This window comes from Pieris brassicae, chromosome 10 (genome assembly GCF_905147105.1).
Source record: "Pieris brassicae chromosome 10, ilPieBrab1.1, whole genome shotgun sequence".
In the NCBI taxonomy this organism is placed as follows: Eukaryota; Metazoa; Arthropoda; class Insecta; order Lepidoptera; family Pieridae; genus Pieris; species Pieris brassicae.
In genome coordinates, this window is record NC_059674.1 from 13,348,404 (window position 1) to 13,370,847 (window position 22,444).

Here is a 22,444-nt window from a genome sequence, read left to right on the forward strand (position 1 = left end):
AGCCACGTTCAATATATACTACAGGTATCATCTGCAGTAAGGGAAAAATAAGCCTTTGATCAGGCCTAAGAGTCCAAAAGAAAGAGACATGCTCTCAGAATCGCCTTCCGTGAAATGTTCCAATTTTAAAAACAAACCTGGAAAGCATGGCTCTAGTATAACTTACTTCCGATTCGGCTTGACGTTGACATCCTTTCGGCGCGTACGCAGCATGCTCGCTCCCGTCATGCCCGACATGGTGCTGTTTTCTCGCCATGCGTCAACTAATACCTGGAGATGAGAAATGGAATACTAAATGACCGAATTTAATGGAACTAGTGAATCACGGGGAAACACAACACTCCATTTTCAATTATAACGAGTAGGTATATAGCAAAATAATTTGTTGACACATTTAGTAAATCACCAGGCAGCATATATTTATGCTTCCGTCTGATTGATCATTTTACTTTATAGCTGAGAAGATGATTAACCATCTGACAAACACGTTTTTTTTGGTCTACTTGGTCATGTTTACTTACGATGTGTCTCTACATTGCTTGTAGTGCCAAATGCGTAGAGAAAAAAACCATTGTTGCACAGCAAAGGTAAAAACTCACCATCTCAGCAGCTAGATTCTTGATCCATTACGGATTATCTAACACAATCAATAGAAAAAAAACTAAAAATCTAATTTAGTTATAAGTGAACTATGTATATAAATATTTAAAAAATCTATAAATAAATGTTAGCGTGTTACGGCAAATTTAGAAGTACGACTAAGCTTCACTTACAAACTTTTCAAATCAAATATGCTTGGTCTAATGGGATTCCTTGGAGATATCGATCAAAGTACTATTTCTTGGGTTAAAGTTTATTAAACTTGCAACTTACTGCAGTACATCCTGAAAATTTATGGTCATAAAACGTTTTTTGGGTTTTGCCATCAAACAGTTAAATATTGAAAGTCACGCAATACTGTAATATAATAATTCAACGTAATGTTATTTATTTTATCTACTAACAACACTATTTATACACGATTATATAAAAATAAGTAGAAACCAAGTTATCGTTCTAAATGAGAATTACGTTCTGCCCAATTACGTTGTGTTGTTGGCTTTAACGGACAATATTTAAAATTTTACTTTAAAAAAAATATGATTAGATTTATAGAAATAAATCAATAGCGCTACAACCTTTTTAGGTATAGGCCTGGATTTCTGTACCTGTTTCATGATCATTTGTTAATATAGGCAAGTAGGTGATCAGCCTTCTGTGCCTGACGCATTTCGTCGATGTTTTGGAGGCAAGACACCGCCTTGGTCTTCTCGATGTTTTCCTTCACCGTTCGAGGGAATGTTAAATGCGCACATAGAAAGAAAGTCCACTGGTGCATAACCAGGGATTGAACCTACGATCTCAGGGATGATAGTCGCACGCTGATGCCACTAGGCTAACACTGCTCATTAGGCTTAGTAATCACAATATTGTATTATATATTTCATAGAAACCAAATAATCCAACATTGACCTAATAAAAATATCTTAAGTACGATACGATACGAATTCAAATTCAATAAATTGTGCAACTAGGAACAGTTGATTAATGTTTACATCAAACAATAAATTTGTTCAATCATTGTTTGATAGATAAATTAATAACTTCCGGCTAAAAGACGTACGCTTAACAGGACGTCATCAGTAAATTATCACTTTATTAATACACATATAAATTTCGCAAGATTAAATTTTTTATATAATGGCAATAGTTTTATCTTTACGGCAACTTTAAAATCATAAAAGTGCTCCATTATTTCTATTACCCGCATGGGGACGATAGATGAATAAAAAGTTAACCAAGACAACGCAAGAAATTTAAGCTAATTTTTATAGACTAAATTATATCGGATTTAACACATAAAACAGAAATGTGACGTCACTCTTAAAGGACGCCTTCAAACATATTTTTAACACGTGTCTCGATAATCCTATATATGAGAGTTAATCATGACACAATGGAATTAATATTGTAATCTTGTTTACTGTTTTGTACTTCAGCTCTGTATATCAAAGTAAACGTACTCAATAGAGAAAACGAACTAAATTCTTTATTAAATTAACATATCTTAATTTGAATTGCAGCCATTGCTTTTCATTAGTTAAGGCTATTGAATGAATTCATAAAATATAAATATAATATAACAAAACAAGATTTTAAGCAATATATATATCGTATTAGTCGGATATTTTTATGTATATGTCTACGCATCTTGTGCAGCGTAGCAAAATTCGCAGTCTGTGTAGTAGTAAGTACATAACAAAACAGACACATATACTTTTGCTACGTATTTAAATGATTTTGTGTAAATCTCGTCATATGTACTATAAAATTATAGTAACATTACCAATTTTCTAAGTACTTCACGGGCTTGTGAAGTACTCAGTATCTAAAACTAAGACTGGGAGAGTCCTTCGTAAACATTGATTTTTAAATGATTATTCCTCTTTTGCATATCTACATTTTTGGAAAGAAGTGATCAACATTTACCCATGGACGTAAACCAGCTAGTTAAAATACGCGACATTTAACAATTTAAATGTAATTTATATAATTGATCTAAAAGTATTAATTCCCCAGTATCTAGAAACAGTATTTTATGTAATCTTATGAGCGTCAATAGACTTTACTTTATAAGTATCTTATTACATAACAAATTTCCCATTGCTACATCCGCTGACACTACGTAATTACTAAACAATATCAGGGGAAATGTATCTGGCTCTGCAGAATGACTAAATAAAAGTGTGATAGTTATTCGTAAATATTCTGTTCGTAGGTCAAACTAAATATTTCCATTTTTTTTTAAACACAATCTTATATGGGTCAGAGCAATAAGCAAAGTCAAAAACTCATATTTTAAGTCAGCTTGTTCAAACACCGCTCAAAGTATAAGTTTAAAGAGTAAAAGTATCATCGGGTGGGAGATTAATAGATTAGGACTAAAGATTGTATGATATCTTATCTCGTGTCGCTGTCAGTCCAAGTTAGTATGGACAACTTAAAGCTGAGTTGGCCCCATTGAGTGTTTGTGTTTTTCTTTTATGGCGTAAATAAAATATACATTTAAATTAAATATGACTTCTGAATTTATTTCTATATCTGTGTCGAAGATCACGCCTACAATTCCTTTAATATTTGGCAGATTGTAGACGTGGTTGTCAAGACGTGTTTTTGAATCTTTACGCTTTAAGGTGCCAATCTGAATCTATTTCACAGCTGGAACAGTAAGTCACGATTTTAGGGTTGAGAGTTTCACATCTAGCCTCCATTTTTACACTACCATACGTTTTTAATGTAGCCAATAAGTATTATGTCTGTTTGTTCTCGAACTCCTATTTACTCTTTAACATAGCACTAATCTGTTGCTGCATAACGTAAACGATACAATGAGTGAAACGGATTTCATTACAAACGTGAAGTAGCATAGCCTTGGCCATCTTGTGGCCTCGATATAACCAATACTTTTGGAGAACTGTGTCACCGGGTAAATGGATTAAAGACTTTTTAAACTGTAAAAAACCTTACCTATAAGTACTCGGACCTAAAAAAATGCTTTCGGTATAAAAACGGTTGTGGTTATTGAATGACGCTTACGAATGTTATATAGTTTGAACAGTTAAATCTAAAATAGAAATTAATTGTGATATGAAAAGTTTCTATAGTATGCTAGTTTCGATATTTGCGAGCGATAAACTTCGTAACATAGTTTTATTTATTTATTTTATCATAGTGTAGAGACATTACCAACAAAGCAACAAAGACAAACTTCTACGTCTATTATCTGTCGAACCGATTTATTTTTTCGCTAAACCTATGAACATTTGACATCCAAACCCAAGATGCTTTTGACAGATGAAATAGTTCGCACTTGTTGTCTATTTTATCCGAAAGCTGACTAAACCAGCCACGGAAGAAGCTTGTCATAAAGTTCGTTTTAGTATAAATTAAAAAGCTCGTATTTCCTAGATTTTTATCACCACGTCAACCTAGCTGCGATTCGCATACTCAAACTTTTGCTTGAACGCTCTTTTTGTGACAAGCACTTGTCCATTTGACCGACATGCTGTGCTGCGACCCAATTAGCAATTCTTCATTATTTCAGTTTTAATTTAAAAAAGGAAACTAACAGAGAACTTTGTCTATTTTTCTTGAGCAATATACGTTATGGTTTCAAATATACGCGACAACAAGACAAAATATTTATTGTAAACAAATATAAAATGTAATTATATATATAATAAAATTTAATATTTTTTTTTATGTGACACTGGTGTCGTTATTAAGGGTAAGACAGTTTTATTTGTATAAAATGTAAAAGAAACGTGGTCTCTGTCTTACCCTTCGAGAAAATAAATCAAAATAGAGATTAATTTTAAATTCTTCTATTATCAATGGTACTCTTTTAATTAATTCATCAGGTAATTAGTGCTGCTTTGTTATTGTAGAAGTATCGCGCAGAGGAAATAAGGATATTAATAATAATAAAGAAAGACCACGAGCAACAACAAAAGATCACAAACGGAATTAATCAGGGTCTTGACAATTAAAACCTTATTTTTTTTAAAGCCGGTTATAAACAACCCTTATACGTCACTTCTGCATTAGCACTGCGTTCTTACGCGACCATGACTAACCAGTATATATTTAAATGAAACCATACATGGAGTCAATATTAATCTTTACTTTATTCGTATTTATCGAAGTGTTAATGTGAAAAATAAAAGTTCACCGAACATAAATTAATTAATTCATGAGCATTATCGATATAGTCAAAAAAATAATAGACTTTTCTTACTCCTTGTAGTTTTCTTGACATAACATCACAAATAATCAAGACCCTATATTACAAATGAATTTTTAATGTTTTCTAAAATTAGAGACGAAATACAGTAATGTGGTTAATACAGTTTTGCAATTTTGTGGTTGCGATATTTATATAAAGATAAAGGAATCAGTTGCGCTACAACCTTTTTTTAGGTCTGGGCCTCAGATTTCTGTATCTGCTTCATGATCATTTCTTTATCTAATAGGCAAGTAGGTGCATGACGCACGCCTTCGTCTTTTTCTATATAAGGCAAGCCGGATTCTTCACGATGTTATCCTTCACAATTCAAACGAATGTTGAAGCTGGGTATCGAACCTACGACCTTAGGGATCAGAGCCGCACGCTGAAGCCACTACCCCAACATTGCTTATTGAAATAAGTTTCGGAAAAAAATCCTTCGGAAGGTTTTGTTTTGGGACCTTCCAAAACACATATTTCGACAAATCGGCCACCATTACTTTAGGCTTCATTCAAGGTATCAATTATGTATTGCTATCTACAAAGTAATAAGTTATACAATTAAAAAATATTTCACAACACAAAAGAATTGCAAGAAATATGGTATGTTAATGAAATAGTGAAGTAGTTAACGACAATAGCACTTGTATGAAAGGAAACGCTGTCGTGAGCTGTTTCGTGGAAACTCGAGTTTCTGGCCTTGTTCCGGCACGATTGCAATAGTGGCTTTTCTTACACAATATGACTATTTTGAGGGCATAAAGCCCTTTATGCATAATTTTTGTATAAAGGCATACTTGATTAAAATACTTCACGCTGGCCATGAGTGAATGAACATGGCTTTTTGGCTGTGTGATTATTTTCTTTGTCGTCTCTAGATAACGTTACGTAACAACCCGTTTGTTAACATCATTTGACGTATAACAGTTTATTATTTAATTTCTCTAGTTGACAATTGCGAGCAGCAGTCAAAGGACCGTATCATATCAGTGTCGGGTGTTTGAAGTGGACACGAACAACAGCTGAGCGGCTTCCTTTTAAAATTTATTCCGTTATTTTATTGTGTTCACGATAACGATTAACTTATTCAACATAAATATTGCACTTGACAACCTATGTAACCCGTAACTAAAATAGAATTTTAAGCTCTAGCTATTAAGCTATCGGAAATAATTTAATTTTTCAATTTTTTTTTATTCAAGTCTGGTCCCTGTGGCAGTGTACATTTAACGCTTTGCATATACCGCTGTATTGCGATACTTATTCGTGGAGAGAGGAAAACACCAGACGGGTTCACCGGTACCATCTACCAGGCGCCAACTCAATCTTCAATTAGCGCGCAATAATTAGTACTCGATGTTAATCGTATATTTTTGTCCAAAATTGTAAACTACATCTGCAGAGCTTCTGCACTGATTATTATTGGTGGCTTTTTGAAAAAGTGGTGAACTTAATAGATAAAATGGTTTAAAACTTGTAAAATAATTCTCGGTTTAGTACAGAGTGTAAACAATAACTTATCTCAAAATTTTACAACAAAACTCAACAAAATGCTTCAATGCTCGTTAGTAAATTTAAAGTGTTCAGATAAAATCAGGTCAGACATTGTTTTCATTGCCATCTTTTTATACGTTTTCGGATTTTTTTATTGTGTCGTTGTCACTAACAAAACTATACAAAGCAATCGTTTCGTAATACCAAAAGTAATGTGACGAGACTGATATTTTGTATAATTACAAAAATCTAATTTATTAGGTTGAATTTGTTATAGACTTTTAAATGTATACCAAAAGGTTTCAGCCGGAACTACGAAACTATTTTATCTGTGTGTACGGAAGTGTAATACATTCCAAATAAATATGATTCGCTTTTCTATGAAAAAAGACAGAAACATTATGAAATTATAGTAACAAATAATATATTTTTTAACATAATTACATTAAACTTCTGAGAGTAAAATGTGATGTAATACATACTAAGGAGATCAACATTCTTAAGGAAGCCGAAGGGAACTGGAAGGACAGTAAGCATTAAAGGATATTGTTTTTTTTATCTACCATCCCATTTAAGCCCACACAATTACCCTACAATTAATTTACCTTAGCACTACAGGAATTTGGGATGCTTACACATTTGATAAACGTTGCATGTGTCTAGCACAAATTTACAGGAAAACAATCTCATAGCGTACTTACTTTAAACATCAGTTGCTCCAGAAAAACTATAATATTAAGAAAATTTTAAACTTTCGGCCCAAAATAAAACAGATATTGTTAGAAATACAATAGTAATATTTTCAATTATTAATTGTTATAATCTATATATATAAGTCATTATTTTCGAATGTTCTTAATATTAACACTCATTTTACGGAAGATACGAAATAGAAGAAAAAGATATCCAATGGTATATTTAAATCTAATTTATATAGATGATCGACTAAACTTGATCTAAAAATTTTATTTATTTTTAGAAGGATTTTAATAACCCTGTATAACATTTAGTTAATTTTAACATTCTTTTCTCAGTATGGAAAATAAGATTTTCATAAATCGAAATAATCCACGTTTGTAGTAATAATAATAAGTTAATATATGTTATTTACACACCAAATTTCACCACAACATTTACCAAAGTAATAAAATAATTGTTTTACCATTAAACTTTCATTATTTTCAAATTTCAATATACATGTTTTTTTTATAATTCAGGACAGTTAATATAAAATCCCGCTGACTCTTTATTGTTGTTTATCTATGTCAATTGACTGAAATTATGTTTGGTATACAAAACTACATTTACCTTCATAATTACACGCAACACAAAAATCCTATATACTTTAAAGCACACTCAATCAGCAAACCAAATGTAGTTAATGAAACTAACTCAAAAATTATTTTGACAATAATAATTTTCCCTCCAATTTCACTATAACACAGACTACGCTATTAAGGAACAATTCGGAACCGGAATAGCCACAGAGTAAAATCACTCGAATTTCGACTAACCTTAATGACACTCGTGCTTGCAACGTGTTCGCTCTGCGAGGTAGCTGACTTGGCGTCTTGGTGTATACTGGCTGATGACACTTGGCCGCTCTTGACTTCGCTCATGCGCATTGCCGACTTGACCGAGATACTTCTCAAGGTAACTAAATACGATTATGTTCTATCGAGAGGGTTCATAAGTTTTTGCTAATGATTATTTTGATATCGATTTAAATGCGACAGTAATTAACCGTATATAAATAAAAACAGTTGCAATAATAAACACTGTTTTTAATTGACTTCATCCAGTCATTCAACATTTTTTATAGTAGGTATATCTTGTTATATACAAAAATACAGATTCAACAGATATTTTTACAAAAGTCTCCTATGACAAAAACTTTTAGAGCAATCATAACAGCGGATAAAGTAAAGTAAACGAAACTACGTACATACAAAAACCCTCCCTCCGAGCTTTAAAGTGACAATCTTTTGGGGCTTGTAGGCACAGAAGCCTCCCTTGGAAAACTATCAAGAAAATAGTATCCAGAAATATATCTACCTCATGCCTCAATATCAGTATTATAATTATATCTTTTCGAACATAAGCAAAATGGGGAGAAACGTAGCCACTTTTAAAAAAATGGTATCGTTTTGGTATTATTATTATTTGCATTATTTTTGTTTATAATTAAAATTAAGGTACTGTTGTTTGAGTATCAGTTATTTACTAATACTAACATAACTATGTAGGTAACTTAAAAAAAAATTTTTTTTACAAAAATCCGCTTGCTGCACACGCGAAAATCGCGCGTAATTAAAACCAAATAAAATTGTTTTGAAAAATGATCAAATCAATAACAATTAATCAAAGTAAAATAATGAAACAAGATAAAAGTCGCTAGGTTTAAAGGCCATAAAATCGGTTATTGTTACTATTTTCTTCATAATAGAGAGTCGATAATAAGGTGGATTAAAAGTACGCGTCGCGACAGTATGGCGACAAGCGAATAGGATTGCTGGCGGGGGCGGGAGCGAGCCGCGAGAGGGGAAGCGACGCGGCGAGCGACGCGTCACGCGGCAATCCCCAGTCCGCATTCGCGCGTTACTTAAGTCGCTATCGCCGTACAAACCGCTCCGCTATGAAAGGCAAAGGCAAAACCAAAGGTGCAAAAACCAAAAACATGGACAAACTTATCGCTGCCGTGCAGGCGAGGGAATGTTTGTGGGATAAAAGTTATAGGGGTCACAGAAATCGGTTTAAATTGGAGAGATACTGGAATGAAGTGGCAGCAGAAGTCGGTACAACAAGTGAGTATAGGTGAACGCCCGAGCGAGTACACCGTCCGGCCATGAATATTGCGGGGCGTCAACGTTTCGTCCGTCGCTTTAAAAAATCGATGCTGTAAGCCAGCGCCGTAAGACATGTTTGCTAAGCGTTCCCGCCGTAGTGTTGTGTATTATGTATAGATGTCACGTTTTTACATAAACTATTTATTGCTTTTAGGCCGATCTACTAGCCGCTGTTCTATGACTTCTAATAATTACAATTCAGAATTAACAAAACGGATATAAGTTTCCTTGTTTTCCATTTATTTTCAATCCGATATATAAATGAATTATTTAATCAGTAAAGATAATTTAATTGATAAGTCTGCTGTAAGAGTAAAGCTTATGTTATGTATTCTTAATATTGTTATTTAATATGCGTAATTACATCGCAAAGATAATTTATAAAAGATAGGGTCTTAAGTCATCTTCTTCTTTCTTAATTTAAAAAATATATACCTACTAAATTGTATTCCAGGTCTAAACTGTAGGAAAAAATGGAAGAATCTCAAAGATCAATGCCGGAAAGAGATAAAAAAGAATCAAGAAGTGTCAGACTGGCCACATTTCGAGAAATTGAAATTTATTCACAATCAATTTGTGGTAGATGAAGAAGACGCAGAGGATACCGCTGAAGAAGTGTTCAATTCTTTAGACGAATCAATAAAAACACCGAAACTCGGTTACACAATGCGTAAAAAGCTGCTTATGAATAAACGAAGAATAATAGATGTTGATATGGATAAATTAATCGAGCTAGTGAGAACGAGAGAGATAATATGGAACAGGCAGCTGAAGGGCCATCATAATTGGTACAAACTAGATGAAGCGTGGAAAGAAATTGCCGCTGAACTGGGAGTTACACGTTAGTGCTTATGCCATTTTTTTGCAATACGTATTTTTAACTTTATTTCGCTAATACTCAATTGGACTGTAGTTTGTTTAATATATTTTGTTAACGATTGTATCCCGCTCAAAATTGTGACAGTTCTTATACATAAGACAAAAAGTATTTTGCGATAGGCGTGACCACACTATAGCAGCACAATTAGGGAAACTTGGTTAAGGATGTTTATATACATTAAAAATGAATAATACCAGCGACTTTCGTATTAAAATATTATATAGACCCTTTAACGTTGCCTGTTAATTGCAGTTTATGTAAAAAAATCATTTTTTAGTTAAATTACTTATCAAGTCAAGTGCAAACCTAATCCAAACCAGTGCTAATCGAATAGGATACGAGGATACGAATGTAATCCCTACCCTATTAAAACACACTGGACAAAAACAAAAACACACACACCAAAATTGGCCTCTTCTATATAAGACTATAGAAGGTTTACAAAAGGTTATGTTACGAAATAATAAACTAAATTTTACAGGTGACGAAGCGAGGCTAAAATGGAAGTATCTACGTGACCAGGCGCGAAAAGAAATGAGAAAACAAGATTCTGACTGGGGGCTGCTACCTAAACTTCAGTTTCTTGAGAATCAATTCTTCGACAACGATGACGCTGAATTCGCTGATGATTCCTATAGTCAAGATTTCGATGCGGAGCAACCAAGCAATTACTACACCAACGCTGAACCTGAAACAGCGGCCGTTGATGAAGAAGTGGCCAATGATACCTCAGCAAGAGATGATGAGTTTGACGAATTTGATACTAAACCTATTATAATGGAAACTGACTTTTACGACGATGATGAGGAAATACAGAAGTGTGGTGAAACGACAGAAGTTGCAAAGGATGAAGATATAGGTTTCTTTAACAGTCTCTTGCCACATGTTAAGAAGCTTGGGCCGGCTAAGAAATTAATGCTAAGAATGAAAATACAAGAGTTAGTATATAATACAGTTTACAATACATAGAATACGTTATATGCGGTAGAGTTAAAAAAAATTAAAAACTGTGTTGGGCTTACGCTGTTAACAACTCCTTTATTATATATATAATAAATATAAATAGTTGCCAAGCCCAAGACTAAGGCATATCTCTGAACATTTTTATTATTAAAAACCTTAGTTAAATTACCTAACTATAATTAGCAAAACCAATCACAAGTAATAATGATTATTATCAAAGGACTACGTATATGTTTATATAGTGCCTATAACAATGTTTGTTAAAGGGATCGAAAATTATGTAGAATTTGAATTTCAGCTTTTCAATCCATTTATTTGGAAAGTTTACATTCCTAGTAATTTCTTCACAACCTCTCATTTAAGTTTCTGAACATTATTTTTTTAATATTAGCATTGTATAAGCATAAGAATTTTAGAAAGGCCAAGGTGAGACATGGCACAGAAAAGATTGGGAAACAATGCTATAGAGAGATCTATGTGCTGGAGCGATAGGATTACTTTGAATAACGAAACGTAACTTTGCGTTGTAAATACGGACGACTGGACGGATCGTGTCGTTTGTCTTTGATTGGACTACGGTTGACCAATCACAGTCAATTGCAACGATGACGTCGTTTCTTATTACAATATTACTCCCACGATATTTGGTTATACTTTTTGTAATGAAAAATCGTTTAATTGTAATAAATTCGCTTAGCTTAAACATATTACATAATTTATTAGGCGTACTGTTATAATAGTTGTAAATGGAACAATATTTTGTTAAAAAACATTGATATATTTTTTTTAATTTATAGTTAATTTACGTGGTTTAAGTAAGACTTGCACAATAATAATAACTAAAGTTATTAATTAAGGTTAAAATTAAGTATCAGAACACAAAATGCAAATCTTATGTTTATAGGAGTAACTTTTAGGTTAATATGTATACATCGTACTGCTCTGTTTACGCTTTCTTGCGAGATAGTTGATTGATGTAATTAGAAACATAAGAAATTGCCTGCGGTCATAGCAAGCCCTCAATAAATTTGTAGCCCAGAATTAATCTATGAATCCTGAAAAACTTACTCCTGAGATAAGTGTAGACTAGATAAATATTTAGAGAGAGACAACGCCTAGTATAACTGCTGTACGTCAAAAATGTATTGGATTTTGTCTCGATTCTCAATCTTAACGCCTTATAAATTATTTGTAAACTGAATGTGATGCTTAAAATTACTTCGTTTGTAATTGATAGCGCGCCTTAGTAAACGACTCAATTGTAAAACAAGTATTTTCATGATATAGTAATTCCTAATTGCATGAAGCTATCATCATAATAATCAATATACATATAATTACTACTCGTACTACTTATAATGATTAATCATACATTAGAATATAAGATCTCCGTGAACATTCCAAGCTTACAATACTTTATCTATTCTACCTACGTATCTATCTAAAATAATTAAAGTGATCAACTATTAAATTGATTTTTATTTTGATTATACATTTATTTGACGTAAATGTAGACCCCGTTACGAACTATGAATTCTGTATGTGTATCCACTCATAACCTTACACGTTTTTATATAAGGGCGTAATACAAAGCGTCAAGTCTTACCCTAAGTGTCAAAATTTGATGGAAGTGAGAAGTGAATAACAAGGTAATGATTGTAATGGTTTCAGCACCTTACAAACGGTGTGAAAAAGAAAAACTTGGCGATTATAAAGAGTGGCGGCGAGTTTATTTCCAGTTCTTCTCTTCCGTTCTACGCCCTTGATTTGAGAATTGGTAGTAAATTTAAAATCCGAAGCATTTTATATACATTTCTGTTTTTGACGTTAATGAACGTGTACATTGTGTTACCTATATGAATAAATGATTTTGATTTTTAAACGGATCTTAGTAACGTAATTTCTCTTGTAAAGGATATACAAATAGTTTTGTAGAAATAACTAATAAATTTAGCATTTAGTATACCATACAGTTCGTTTTTATGAGCGAAAACTATAGTACAAATTTTCTATGATTATTTTCATTTTTATATTATTAGCAATCTCACCTAGTCACAGTATAAAAGAAATTATAGGAAAATAGACTTACGAATATTTTAAAAAAAATCATTGACAATTTTAAATTTAACAGTAATAACTTTTTTTTTACTAAAGCTATTTATGTGTATATTAACAAAAAATATGAATTGAATTTAACGGACCTTGATTAAGTGATTTGAGTTTTAGTTAGACCTTGAACGTACGTGAATGTATACAAACTACAGAGGAGTAACATAATTTTCACTTATGACAACCCTATAAATCTTTTTTATTACGACATCAAAGCTTTTCTCGGTCATTCCTCAATTAGAAACCGTAAAGCAAACTCAAATAGGGTTGCCACTCAATAAAAATTAATCTTAAAACTATAAGGCTAATCTTTTCTTAATTATGTTTAATAATAAACTTTTAAAATAGTATTTTCTTTTTTCATATTACGCAACAATTGTACTACGATACATGTATTATAGTTTAAACTTTAAAAGGGTGCTCTTGCTTGCTTAAATAATATTTTTTAAAGTTAAATAAGTAAAGTAATCAGCATAGCTAAATACAGGTCTACAGGAACGCTTGTGCGTGAAATATTCAGAGATCGATTGCCATATGGCAATAAATATCGAAATAATATAGAAATTATTTAGTCAACAAAAGTATCCCTTACAACAGTATCCTGAATTCCTTTTGAATAATATAAAAATAATGACAACCCTACGTCCAGTGCATAACCGAGTATAAGCATAAAAACAATCAATATTGATGTATTGTTCATATTCCCAATACGTCTTATTCGGAGCACTAAATTGGGGCAGGCTTCCGTAACTTGTAAATAAAAATTATTCTGCCAAAACAAATTAAATTTCTTGCGTTAAGAGACAGTCAAATTTTCAGTCTTTTACTCGGGTTGGATTTCATCACAGGACTTATTCATAAGAAAGAGCATATGAAGACAAATTTCAATTGGAAGTTGGTGAATCTTGAAGACGATATTGAAGCTTAGTAAGGCTCTGTTCTATTACCATCACCGGATAATCTTGCCATACTGCGTTCTGTAATAGATTTGCGGCCGAGATTCTCCTGCATAAATTTGAACTATGGTTGTCCTTGAGAGTGTAAAAACTTACATATATAATGCATCAGCATTTTCTATAGGATAAGTTACTATTCTAAAATACATGATTACGGTGAACATAAATTTTATAAAAAAAAAATATATTACACTTTTGGTTTCAACTAGAATTAAAAAAAAAATACATATACGTAATAAATTTCTTAACAATGCGGATTAGGTACCTGATAACAGCTTAACAACATTTTTTTTAATGTGATCTGCGCAATTCCTGCTGGTTTTCAAGCTTACGAATGAATAAGGAGAGTTTTCCGATAAGTGAAATCAATTTCAATTTTCTAAGTCGCTGGTGGTGCCGTTCAGAAAATCATCAATGCAAGGTGTCGAGTAAATAGTAGGGACCTAGTTAAGTAAATTTTAATGCGTTAATCTCCAAGTATGTAAATTTTAATGCGTTAATCTCCAAGTATTTAGCAATATGTATCTAACATAAGAGATAGCAATGAGCTATGGAATCGGTAATAAACCTCCTCAATTAGGGCCACAGTAAAACATTATTTTGCGCGTGCACCATTCATACAATTGATTGTTTTACATCCACGCTCTTGGCCCAGATTCAACTTTCTGTCTTCGGTTAACCTAAGCTTTAGTTAAGAGCCTTTTGTTTATCATTAAATACTTTTTTCACGAATCCAGGAATTATAACATTTTATACATTTGATCTTAAGGTTCTAATAAATTTGTGTCAAGTATTTTTATGACAAAATAATACAGCCAGTATCATTTACGTAAAAATAATAATTAGATTAGCATTTAACACATGTATCATGATCAGAAAGAGTAATAATAAAGAGATTGATGCGAAGATTAATGTAAAACAGTAAACCTTCTACTACATGTACGATATGAGTATGATGGCGTGATAATGTTAGTAGTAGTTTCGTAGCAGGCACGATTTGTTTATAAAACGATTTGGCTAAGTTCGCGTACGCGATTATACACGTGCGATGAAAGACATAGGTATTCGGTATATTGAAGATAACTGTAAAAGTATTATTTTATCTAATTTTACGACGGTCTTTAAATTTGTATAGAGTAATAAACATTTCAATCAATAATAAAGATGTTGTATTTTGCGATATATTGAAATAAAAATTAAAAGTTTTGTTATGATAAAAGTAAAATATAACATTCGAGAAATTTGTATTACTAATTTTTGATGAAAAGCGCGCCATTTTTATAACTATATTTAGATCTATGCTTATATGTGGCAGCCCAGCTTTGGCGTTAAATTTGTCATTTTGATATATGAGATATTCCAATTTAGAGATAAAGTGTGTATAAATTGCGATTTTATAGTACCTAGGTTATTCACACACTTTGTCGAGTCGGCACCTAATATTTTTATAAAACATATATATATATATTAGTTTTAATAATTTTTTAAATAATGTATTTTTTTTCTTCGTGTTTGTTATGTTTTCCTATAATTACTTGTCACATTAAATCCTGTATTTTATTATTATTTATTATCATTAACCAAAGTATCAGTGTTGGCAAGTTTTCGTTACAAAAAAATTGCACCAGCTTGCAGCAAAAATATTCTTGTAAATAAACTGTTAAACGTAACGAGCCTGAATTTTCATTAGATATAGGTGTGACCTACCTACAAAGGTTCTCTGGAAAAATAACAAAATATACAAATTTTATTATCGGCAAGATAATATTTGTGAAATTACCCATAAAACTCTGAATTGCCGTTTCATAAAAAGTTATCTGTGTATTGCTTAAAAACGTGCCAACATAAATAATATTAATTAGTATATTTTTTTCCTCTATTGCCTACGTTTTGAGATAAGAAATACAGCGATCATAAGATCTTAATATTCGTAAATGATTTTTTTGTATCAAATACAGGGCCGTTGAAACAAGTAAACATGAGAATTATAACAATTACCTGTATATACACTAAAACTAGATAGTAGGATTATGTTGCATTGATAATTAATGGTACTGTAAGCACTGTAGTTATACAATGTACCAAGTGAGGGACCAGCGGTGATATTAGATATATTCCAGGAGCAATTCGCAATCAAAGACTTTTCCAAGCATTTTTTTTTTTACTATTTGTTAAACAGTAAGAATAGAGTATATACTCACCTAAGAGACACATTTCTGCATTCATTAATAATTTATTATTTTTGTATATAGACATGAGGTTCAGTGCCGTATCAGATTTTTCTAACACTTCTTAGGCAATTTTTCTAAAGCGTACGAACATGTGTTATTTGTGCACATATAAAGAAAAACGCAATAATGCATATGCTAAATATTACAACTCTAATATACTAAGATTATAATCCATCATAATGTCTGCAAATCGTTTACATGACAATGCCCTTTAAGAAATGGTTACAGACTAACAGACGAAGCTATTTCAAACGCGAATGCATCCAACCACAAGTAGGGCAACTTTTCAACCGCTATTAATAGTATTTTTACGATGCTATTATGTTTTATTAATAGTTCACACTCAATAAAATACTGAAAATATGTTGAGATTTTTATGATGTATGTGAATTATTTGGAGATCTCTTGGGCTATGTAATAAACATTCTTAAATAATTTAATAATCCTAATCCTATATAGGAGTATATGTTGGCTTCAGAAATATCGAATTTTATTATACACCTCCACCACTACCACGTCTACAACCAAGCTTTAAAATATAAAGCTTTTGTCAACGAACAACGTTGATTTGATTTAGTCGAGCTTAAAGTTTCGAATGATTAGATTGCATAATTGACTGTATAATAGGCATACATTATGTATTGTTCTATATTGTAATCTAGGCCCTGAGTTAAACGAGAACGATAACGATATTATGGTATTGTTCATAAGTAATGAACAAAAATAGTCTTTATAATACTATTATGTATTATAATAGTATTTTTTGTAAATTGATTATTAATAATTAAAATAAAAAGAAGCTTAAAAAGTGATTGCAATATCTAGGAAGAAGTGTTTCATGATTTAATGGTAATTTCTTTGGAAGGAATTTTTGTTCATTACTTGTTAACAATACCACACTATAGTTCTAGTTTAACTCATAGAACAATACATATTGTATGCCTATTATGCAAATCCAGTAAAAACGTCAAGTATTCATATATTTTACGGTACCACTTAGCAAAGCGATTAAATACAATGTCGTCATAAAGTTTGGTTTTTATGCTCAATAAAACTACTGAACGGAACGGCTATTGTGCTCGTCTCACCGCAAATCTATTGAGGCAGATTGACCCCAATTTTTGTAGGGCTCAAAGCCCGATTCCAATAAGGAAGGCCTGAATAAAGAAGGCGCCAAAGCTTTGTCTTTTGTATAGACTCCTATTACATAATTACTAGTGCTACTACATAAGTGTGAAAATAGAATTATTATTTTAGAATAATTGGAATTATTATTTGAACTGTAATTATAACAATAAGTATCGTTTATACAATTATAGTTCGGTGCAATTTAAATAAGATTTTTAATTTAATAACGGTATTGAATTTTGTTTTTCATTTATAATTAATATAGTAGTATCTATAATTACATTATTGAGATGTATGTTTTTTTTTATAATTAGTCCTTTATATAGGTCCTTAATATTGTTTTCCTATTTGTGGCTCCTCTATGGTATATTCCAATTGTATTTATCTGTGGCATAGCCCGTATTATCGCATGCGCATGCCAAACATACATGCGCGTAAGTTTTGGCGCCACTTATACGTTAAGCAGCACTGAATATCGCGATTTTTTTTGCTTAAAATAACTGCGTCGAATGCTGAATATAGCGGAACGCAAAGAATATATCATAAGAAACGTTATTTTTTATTTATGATATAACTATATATCGCTACCAACAAGGTGATGTAATCATAGCAAAGAATACATAATTCATGAGAAATCTATGTAAGAATGACATAGTATTACTTTATGGTATTGGATACCACTTAAACTTATATCAGCTTAAGCTTCTATTAGGCGAAAACAAATGCGATATAATGACATTTTGAAATATTTCACAATTTTTTCAACAATATGTACTTTATTTTTCTACTGTTACCTGAAACAGAACACTTATAAATTAAACCAAGGCAATTTTACGAGTGTGTAAAGCCGGTTAAGTGGCTTGTAAGGGTTTATAGTCAGTCTGTTGACTTCTGCAAACCCATAATACAGCATACTAAAACTATTACACTAAAATAGGAAACGGGTTTAAACTACACCTGCTATTCGTGGCAAGTATTATGCATTATAAAATATCTTTAATTACTTATCGCTGTAAATTGACGATGTTTTAATAAACTTTCAATTGTACTTTGATCGTTTTATAATCAATAGATATTTATTACGCTACATACATACATGTAAAAAGTGACTTTATAATTTGTGAAATTCACTTTCCTGACCATATATTTTTAATTTTTTTCCGTATAGTTTTAATTACAGCTGTACAATTTTCTTTCGTTTTTTACTAGTCGAAGCGGAAATAGTTTTTTAATATATTTGCTAGGCTTAGTTACTTTCGTTTATTTTCTTCGCTTTTCGTTTGAAATTGGAATTTACAATATATTCATATGCAGATAAATACAATTTTTATTACAAACCATTCGTTCAGAGTGAACTGCGAGAAGCCGGCAAAATTATTCAAAGTTACTCTTTTTTAAAGGTATGTAGTTGATGATTTGTATAACACTTATTTGATTTCTCGAGAACGTAATTGCCGAGCCACTTATTTAGATTTAAATGTTTGCAAACGCGGTTTGCTATTATTAGATTTTGTTTATGTTAATCGATACGAAATTACCATACGATTGAAAAAAACCACAAACAGGTTGAAAATAGAAACTCGAAGTGAACTATTGTGAGAAATTTGATTTATTATGAAGTAATGGCTTGTTGAATCAATCTGTTTTATAAACAGTGGATCTAAGAATGCATTTTCGGAATTCTTAGCATATTTGTAGTACACCTGTATTATAGAGTCATTCGTTGATTTTAAATTTCACAACAAAAAAGGTTCGATTCGTTCTTATACTCGATATACTTTTGCTTAAGGCAGTGGCAATTATTGAATAGCAAGTAAGCGTAGGGGTGAAGCAGAAGATTCGTAACAACGAGGTCGTTCAAATCCCGATGTTGTAGCTATGATTTTTTCTCTATATATTTAAGAGGTATCAATAGTTAGTGGTAAAGTACCCATAACCGAGAATACGAGTACATGGTGAATGCCATGAAAGTGAATGAAACGAGAGCGGTGTGTTAAGACCGTAGCAAATGGAGATTCGTGGTCTCTGTCTACAACTTAAATTTGTATTTTCTCTTTATTGGCAATTAAAACTTACTGTAGCCAAGGCAAGTATCCACTCGCATATTAGCTAAGTCGATCTTTCTCACACGTCGTCTGCTTAGAATTAGTAGGTATAAAAACAGGAAACTTTAAAAAAATATTTTCTAAATCTATTTTTTTGAAAGTATCGAAGGTTCCTGTTTAATTAAAAGTTTTCTGAACAGTTGATCTTATCTTTTGTAAAACCATTATAACTTTCAATAAACCAATATCTTACTGTTACACGTGTATTTAAAGGAATCTGCGCGGGAGTTTCTTTAAAACTAACCGCCCTAAGAACTTGACCTATTTTTGTTGAATATAAACTTTGAATAATTTATACTTGTATAAAGTGTGTGATGAAACTAGCGATGTGCCAAGGCTGCCTCACAGATACCCTGTTTACGATAACAATTTGTTTATTTAATTTCTCAAAACGGTTTCCTGTTGAGATTGAAATCGCTTTTATTTAGACATTTCAAATGTTCTATTTGGTTTATATAATGGCGTCATGTGTCGAACGATGGTTCGCGGTAATTTAGTTCTGATGATAGGTTGAATTGAATGGTGATGGTAGACATCCGTGGCGGTCAGGACCAATGTTTATTCGCTAGTCTGATAGAGGATATCTACTATTTATAATTCCAAGTAAGCTTTGGAAACAAAAGTACATCCGCCATATTGTACACCAAAGCTTTGTTGTTCATAAGAAAGTGTTGTTTCATTTATTCATAAATTCATCAGATTTAGATTAGAGAAGATCATTTAGCCAATAATATGTTATATTGTTCCTATAAAGTCTTATTACCAACTCTTCTCGTTGTAAACAATTTCCATCGATAGTCCATTAAATATGCCAAAAGCTAAATAAATTAAATTTAAATGGATAAGCTTTACTAGCTAGCTAATGATAAGCTAACTAATATCACATATTGAAAACGGAAAATGATAGAATATTAACAACAACGAAGAACACTTTGCGATAGAACAACATGTCAAAATGTCTATACGTCTTACATTTTGACGTTGATAGCTTTGAAAATCAGTGTGTAGATATAAAAATTGTACTTTTCATTAGCTTACATAATATAATTAACGGAAGTGCGTCGCTGATATGAATGACGTTTAAATGGGTTTCAAACGGTTTTTATATGTAGCTTAGGCGATAAATAATGCTTTTATTTTTACGTAAATATTTATAGTAGAATCAAAGTGGATGGGTATAGTTAAACACTTCAAAATTAGTCATCGGAAAGTTTGGTTTTGATATTTTACTTAAAGGCAGTGTTCACACAGGGGGGAAATTTTCTTCGCCACAACTTCTTATTCTAAGGCAGGCTTCTACTTCTCCACGTTTTCTAAGGAAGTTTTTGCCACGCTTTTGCTCTATGTGGAACCAGCTGCCCACTAAAGTATTTCCGAACCAATGCGACTTAGGCTTATTTATATTAGACTTGGACAATTCATGAAAAGAGCGTACCAATTCTTAAAAGGCCCGCAACGCACTTGCGAGCCTTCTGGCAATGTGAGTGTCCATCGGCGGCGATATCACTTAACATCGGACGAGCCTCCTGCTTCCTATTACATACAAGGAGGTTCAATTTATTTTAGCGTCAATTTCAATTATAACGGTTACGATAAAATACAAGATTTAAAAACATTTAAAACTATAAGTAATAAATGTATTATTTGTCATATTACCGTTACAACGCTCGTGCGCACGAATAGGAAAATTTTCTAAACATTTTTCCCGCGCGCTGACATTCATAGCACTCAGCTGTCAAAGCCCACGGCTTGTTTCTGCGGCGTGGAATTATGCGTAAAATGGTGCGTTGTCAGTGATAATTATGACATAAATTCTTTATTTCTGGATTTAAACGCGATTTGTAAATTTGCCAATTCGTGTCTCAATTTCAGTGAGCAAAGTGTGTATCAACATTTTCTGCTGCATTTTTTAATAAAATTTGTGTATTTGTAAGCCAGTAAACATTATCCATTTTTTTTTTAAAACGCTTAATAATGCGTTTATCACGCTCTATAGTATGGTTTAAATAATAATTAATTACTTTAGCAAGTAGCTTTAACTTAAACATTATTTTGTTAACAACATATTTAACTAACAAAGAGCATATACCCCATATATATCAAGTATATGGCGCAAATGGGCGCGAGGAAAGTCGCAACCCTATAAGTAAAATAAGCGTTTTTTTAAAGTTAATAATTCTAAGGTTATTAATTTAAGTTTAAATATAAGACGGAAACCAAGATTATATTTAATTATTGGCATTGTTATTAATATTATTGGTTTCTGAATTATGAATATATTATGTTACTAGAAAAAATAAAATGTCTTCATATTAAAACCAACATAATCAAATGGTTATTTAGATTATGTAGGCATTTTATATTTCGACCTTGATTACCGACTTTGATCTTACATGAAGGAAAATTTAGATTAATTTTATAGCAATCCATTCGGGAGTATAAAAAATTTATAGTATTATGAATATACATCAAATGGAAAGGAAAATTTAGTAAAGAAAAATAGATCTGAATACTAATAGATTTTATATGAAATAAATATTGTATTTGGTATACCGAAATGAAATGTTTTTTTAAATTATTCCCGTTATTTGCAATGTAAACTTACTAAAAACTTTTGTATAATGTAATTAATTTAGCAAAGATATAAGTGTGTATATATATATATAACAAATATTGACGTAAATAGCAATAGTTAATAATACTGAACATTTCGTTCGGAAAATCAATTAGCTGGTAATGAAATATGCTTTAAAAGTCGTATCTTTAGAAATAAATTATATATTTTCTCACCGACAGCTAGAGTTTTTACCAATACATTTAAGTCATGTATTATATTGTATGTAATAGCATTGAACCCGCACTAACAGACGCGTGCGCAATCAAATGACAATAAAATCAGTTCAATAG

General features: G+C 31.6%; 2 protein-coding genes across 5 annotated transcripts in view; one reads left to right on the forward strand and one right to left on the reverse strand.

Moving 5' to 3' along the window:
- The window catches only part of LOC123715508, a 32,601-nt gene that overhangs the window by 8,004 nt on the left and 2,153 nt on the right, over positions 1-22,444 (reverse strand). For 2 of the 4 annotated variants that reach the window (XM_045670538.1, XM_045670537.1), the window contains exons 1-2: positions 7,834-7,959; positions 167-270 (exon numbers count right to left, since the gene is read on the reverse strand). In XM_045670538.1, the coding sequence (XP_045526494.1) occupies positions 167-270; positions 7,834-7,944 (215 nt within the window). In that variant the 5' untranslated portion in view covers positions 7,945-7,959. Of the gene's footprint in view, positions 1-166; positions 271-7,020; positions 7,047-7,627; positions 7,714-7,833; positions 7,960-22,444 lie in introns of those variants that run through there. The other 2 variants (XM_045670539.1, XM_045670540.1) reach the window with 2 other exon arrangements.
- On the forward strand, positions 8,896-12,454 carry LOC123715509. Its single transcript, XM_045670542.1, has 3 exons — positions 8,896-9,123; positions 9,620-10,006; positions 10,527-12,454. Exons 1-3 carry the CDS (start codon positions 8,955-8,957, stop codon positions 11,012-11,014), a joined length of 1,044 nt encoding a protein of 347 aa, XP_045526498.1. The 5' UTR covers positions 8,896-8,954; the 3' UTR covers positions 11,015-12,454.

Excerpts from the sequence above, each read along its gene's own strand:
- LOC123715509 (XM_045670542.1), top strand. The coding sequence starts at position 8,955 with ATGAAAGGCAAAGGCAAAACCAAAGGTGCAAAAACCAAAAACATGGAC. Across the intron at positions 9,124-9,619 it reads AGCAGAAGTCGGTACAACAA|GTCTAAACTGTAGGAAAAAA; the intron begins GTGAGTATAGGT and ends ATTGTATTCCAG. Across the intron at positions 10,007-10,526 it reads CGCTGAACTGGGAGTTACAC|GTGACGAAGCGAGGCTAAAA; the intron begins GTTAGTGCTTAT and ends TAAATTTTACAG.